Raw genomic sequence first — 6,000 nt, 5'->3', positions numbered from 1 at the left:
TTTTTTTAATGTGGGGGCCACCCTAACGGTAATATTACCGTTTAAATAAAAAAAATAATTTTTCTTTAAAAAATTAAACTATAAATATCACACTAAACCATTTAACCATATACCTTCAAATATATACTCAACCAAACCAAAAAATACCACCAATTCTTCCCAAAAATTTACCATTCAAAATGGCGGATGAATTCCCGTTATGGTTCCCACCCATGAGTAGCGACGATTCATCCGATAGTAGCATTCTTTTTTTTTCAAAATCTCATCGAAGAAGCCAAACTTCAAGATACCTGCACATCTAACCGAAGGAGATATATTGAACGTCAACGTGAGGAGGGGCATGAGACACTCATGGCGGATTATTTTGTCGAAGACCCGAAGTACAACGAAGATATCTTTCGGCATAGGTTCCGTATGTCGAAACGTTTGTTTCTAAAAATTGTGGCCTATGTGGAAGAGAACGACTCGTGGTTTGTAGAGGCCCCCGATGCGCGAGGTAAGAAGGGCTTTACGCCCTTGCAAAAGGTGACATCGGCTATTAAACAGCTCATAACTGGAAACACTCCAGACGAGAACGATGAGTACTTGCATATGGCCGAAAGAACTTCCCGCGAGTGCCTAGAATATTTTTGTGACACGGTTTGCAAAATATACGGTCCAGAGTTCTTACGTAGACCGACAAGCCACGACATGGCACTTTTATACCAAGCTCATGAGGAAAAACATCACCTTCCAGGTATGTTCGGTAGCCTTGATTGCACCCATTTCGTTTGGCATTTTTGTCCGACAGAGTATCGAGGCCAATATATGCGAGGAGATCATCGATACCCGACTGTTATGCTCGAAGCGGTTGCTTCTCAAGACTTATGGTTTTGGCATGCTTTTGCCGGTCCACCGGGTTCTCAAAACGATATCAATGTTCTACAACAATCTCCGTTATTTTTAACGGAACGAAATGGAATCGCGCCAAAATGTCCATTTTACGTTAACAACCATTTATACAAATGTGGTTATTTGCTCGTGGATGGAATCTACCCTTCGTGGTCCGTGTTTGTGAAGTCGATCCCTTACCCTCACGAAGTAAACGAAAAGAAATTCAAGAGGCAACATGAGGCGGCAAGAAAAGACGTCGAACGGGCTTTTGGTGTTTTGAAGGCGAAATGGGGTGTATTGAGTCGACCGATGCGAGCAAGATCCGTTAAAAAAATTAGGAATGTCGTGTACACGTGTATTATTTTACACAACATGATTTTGAAAGATGATGGAATGGCGATAGCACCGGTGCACATTCGGGATCCTCCGGTCGAGCCCGCTTTAGACGATACGGTGTTGGGCGAGTTGATGAATGAAGACACGCATTGGAGACTCAAACACAATCTCATAGATCATCTCGCAAGTCAAAATTTACCCCATCTTTTGGTGGATTCCGACGAAGACTAGTTTAAATTGTTTCATGTTAATGTAATTTTATTGTTTTTTAATTTAGTGTAACTTTGATGTTTTTAATTTAATTTATGAAAGTTTATTGTTTTTTAATTTAACGTATATATTCTAAATTTATTAATATTAAATAAAATAGTGCACAAAAAAAATAATAAAAGTTTACCACTTCAGCAAGTGTTTAAACCATTGCCAACACTTTTCAGCAAAGTTTAAACACTTTTGCCTGATTGACATGGCGCGCTCTGATTGGTCGGTTTTTTAGTTTACCACTCCAAAGTGTTTAACCACTCCTTACACCCTAATTAAGTTAACTAAACTCTATCTAGACCTAGACTGACACATAATCTAACTTCTTTTTATATTTGAGGGGGGGGGGGTTCTAAGTATCCTAAAATTGCAACTAAAAGTAAATTAATTAACTAAAATAAACGAATTACGAATTAACTAGGGTTTTACTAAATTGATGGAAACGATTGCCTAGACTGGATTACTGATTTATTTTAGTAATGACTTATTATGTTTATTAATTATTATGGAACCGAGATCTTTATATACTAAACCTATCAAGAAACCGAACAAGACCCTCGACCCTTCTCAAGGAGACACTTATGGAAGTCTAATAAGCTGTTATGATTACCGGTTACTAGACTCCTTCACAGGTTATCTAGGTTCAAAGTACCCTAATACGATTCTTATAAACCTAGGATAAGTTTGGAATTTCAGTTTAACTTGTTAGACAATTATCACTAAGTAAACTAGTGTAGACTCTTCACAAATATCCTACCTAGCAATTTTATGACGAAGACCTAACAATAATTTCGCACCTCACAGATGTTGAAATTAGTAGAATACTTTAATTTATTAAATTACCAATTATTACTTCTAAGGTGAATCAGCCGATTAACCGTAAAGATCATAAATTTATTCTGTGATATAGACACTCACCAAAATTCATACGAAGCAACAAAAGACAATAAAACAATTTAAAGCATGCATATACATTAAACCCAAATAACAAACCGACTACTTTTATAAACAATCCATAAATAACTAATTAAACATAATAAAAATCAAAACTTATAAATCCATCATCCAAGTCTAGGCAGTAACATGAAATTAGCCAAGCATAGTCATAGAAAACATGAACACAAGAGAAGTAATTTTTACAACTAGAAACATGGTTAAAGAATTAAGAAACAAGAACGAAGAACCCGGATAGTGCAAAGACAACCCGAACGACTCCCTTAGCTCCAATCTTCAAACCAATGCTTCCAGCCTTCAAAACCGCTCCAAAAGGTGTAAACTTGCTACTGAATTCATCCCCAATTGCTGTAATTTCGTCACTAGGGATTTTGGGATTTAATGACGTTTAAATATGGTTAAGAATAAGATTCCTAGCCCGATTACAAGTCTTCCCCGTATTATAACCCTTCGCGCTACGCGAATGGGATGTCCTTATTCTGTCGCATACCGCGAAGCTACAAAAGTCAGCCGGTCAACCTTCCTTCCTCGCGACACGCGGAGCAATCTATTCAACCTGTCACGACGTGCGACATACATAACAATCTCATTTTTCGTTTCGTTTCAACTCTCGAACTCCTGATCTCGTCCTGGCACTTGGTTTTAGCATGTTTTGACTTCTTTTCCACTTTTTTCAGCTACTTTAATCAACCAACCCCTACAAAACACAAACCAATCAAATATACGAATATTCTAAATAAAACTAATGAATACGAACCAAAATTTATACAAACTTTACACGATAAATGGATGTATTTTGCAATACATCAGTTATGAATGAGGATTCTTCGTGGCTAGGTGCAGACTATCTTACATTCGTCACCTTTACACCACATAGAATCCAACAAATACTGAGGCACCTAAACCATTTTTTTTTGACAACAAATTTAGTTTCATTTAATAACATGCTTGCCAAGTTACATCAAAACAGAAGGTGGACGGGCAACAAGTTGCGCCACCAGCCCTTTCTGAATTGCAAACCCTAATCTACTAAAGACAAAACCCTGCCCCCCGAGGCTGAACAATTGCTGTATATGACCCGTTGGACCCTGGTTAGGAATTGGATAGCTTCTGGCGCTAGGGAGCCAAATGCGTCAAAGGAAAAAGGGACAAAAACATGCATGCTTGTCAACTTTCTTCGATTCTACCTTTCTTGCTGCTTGTCCTGCTACATACCCGTTTTCCCTTAAACCAACCAGAGAGGAAACCCCCCGTGAGGTCCACACAAGCATGTTTCCCCTAGCCCAACCAAAGACGAGAAGATCCGCTGGTCGCAGAGTAGATCTCCCTTCCATAGGGGTCCGTAAGGAAATTCACAGGAGCCTCTTTCTTTGTCGGAATCCCAGATCTTCTCAGGATGTCCCACAAAACATTCCGCACCCAGTCATGCCAATATTTAAACCCAGAGAGCTCTTTACAATGCACTGCGTGCTCTCCGTATTTATCCATAACTCTCCTTTATATGCATGTGTAGTTATGTGTTTATGTTATTAGAAGTTGTTTAATAAACATAACAATACTATAGAGATATTGCTGCACTAACAAAACATTCTATCACTTTCAACATAATATGATACATAAAGTAGCTTGTGAAACCTGATTGGATTCTATTGTCGATGTTGGGTATTTTAGTGTCACAATGAAATAAGTATTTCTTTTCTTCGCATTCTAAACAAAAACATTATTTACTTCACATAAATACAATATTTTTGGTTTGTGAAAGTTTGTCACCTTCGATACAAAATTGTTGAAGTAATCCATGAACCCAAGTTAGTCATCCATGGCCCTTGCTTTGTGTAGAACTAATATTTCTATAAATAGTCAAAAGTTATCCCTGTTACTTTTGTAAGAATCTTGTAAAAAGCTTACCAGTTCAGATCAGTTGGAAGAACCAACTTGCGTTGTGAATGCATCATATGAGATTATGAGCCACCTCAGATCCACTACTACTCAATAAGCATTCCGACAAACCGCTTAAACTTAACTCATTTTTCCGTAGTGTTATAAAAAATGTGGAGTTTTTCAGTTACCTTGAAAGAAGAGGGATGACAACGGGATGGGTATTGGTAATCCCAATCCCATACAATTCTTACCCTGTCTATTTGTATGATTCTTAGCTTATTTTCTTACAGGTTTTGGTCGATGTACATATGAAGACCCAATCTGCTCGTGCATATGGTAAGTAGCTAATTTTATAATGTTTTGTTCTCACATAACTTTATAACCTAAAGATACTATCTTGAGAATTGGATAGTATCGTTAGATTATAAAGTTATGTGAGAACAAAACATTATAAAAATAATTTAGCTACTTACCATATGCACAAGCAGATTGGGTCTTCATATATACATCCACCAAAACCTGCAAGAAAATAAGCTAAGAATCATACAAATAGACGGATAAATATGAACCAATGAATAGAAATTAAGAAAAAAAATTATTAGTAAACTATTAACATAAAAAAGTAATGGATGGGCACAAATGTTTTGGTAGGTAAGACCTAAAGAGGGCTATTTTAAGAATGAAAAGCAAGATAATACGGCTGAGCTCATGAGTCAACTGGTCAACACTTGTATTTTCATCTACGCGATTGTTTAGCAGCAAACTGGATCTGTTCTACACACCACAACTTGGTATCCTATGATCACAAGACTGAATTTAAGAAAAAAAGAAGATTCAGTATCATTGTATGATCCTTTCATTGCCCTAAACACATACAACATTTTTGAGTCATGGGAATCGAAAATGGTGTGACTTTGATCAAATTGGCAGATTCTGTGACATAAAACTAACCTTATTAAAGCGGTGTGTGAATATTTTGCAATCTAGGGCAGGTTCTTCCAAGACCATCATTAAAGTAAGATTGATGCTATCATTCTTCTAGCGAGAAAAATCAAGTGATGTCACATTTAAAATAGGGATATTAAAAACCTTATCAAGATAAAAAGAGAGTAAAATAATACTTATTCCCTAATTAACATCTGTATCATTCAATTTTTAGCATAGTAAAGTCAATTTCTAGCTTAGTAAAGAAGCCATAAGATTATAATAACGTGTTAGCTTGAATATGCATACCAAATTAGATTATCTTCATCAGCAGTCCAAGGTTCAAAGAACAAACATCGATTTCACCTTTTTGCAACTCACTCTTTCCACCATTATCGCCGTCATCGGCAATCGAACTTGAAACTTTATGTGACGTTGTCTGTGACATCTCGCACTTTCAAGTTAACACCGAACACTTATGCGTGCTTTTATGCTCTTGATGATTTATTGAGCACTCGTACATGCTATTATGTTAAATGTGCAAATTGTAACACAACATATAGTTTCGTACATATATTTATGTAGCACCCCGTGTTTTCGAATGCCAAAGTCAAAGTCAAAGTCCAAGTCAACTTTGACTCCTTGACTGTAATTAGTCGATTCTGTGTTTTATTTGTATTATGTGGAGTAAGTGCTGTCTAAACAAAATGATCGAATGTTTAATCAATGCGACCGATTTACGACTGTGAATAGTAGGAAGTAACAATGCGA

General features: G+C 36.8%; 1 protein-coding gene across 1 annotated transcript; it reads left to right on the top strand.

Annotated features, from left to right (window-relative positions):
• The first annotated feature begins 351 nt into the window (after window positions 1–351).
• Window positions 352–1,440, top strand: LOC110901487 (protein ANTAGONIST OF LIKE HETEROCHROMATIN PROTEIN 1-like). The gene has a single exon (XM_022148313.1). The coding sequence runs from the start codon at window positions 352–354 to the stop codon at window positions 1,438–1,440; it is 1,089 nt and encodes a 362-aa protein (XP_022004005.1).
• Window positions 1,441–6,000: the final 4,560 nt, after the last annotated feature.

This window comes from Helianthus annuus, chromosome 13, assembly GCF_002127325.2.
Source record: "Helianthus annuus cultivar XRQ/B chromosome 13, HanXRQr2.0-SUNRISE, whole genome shotgun sequence".
Taxonomy (NCBI): domain Eukaryota; kingdom Viridiplantae; phylum Streptophyta; class Magnoliopsida; order Asterales; family Asteraceae; genus Helianthus; species Helianthus annuus.
This window is presented reverse-complemented; position numbering and strand designations above follow the sequence as displayed.

Bases quoted from the DNA above. Each gene is read 5' to 3' on its own strand.
- LOC110901487 (XM_022148313.1), top strand. From the start codon at position 352: ATGGCGGATTATTTTGTCGAAGACCCGAAGTACAACGAAGATATCTTT.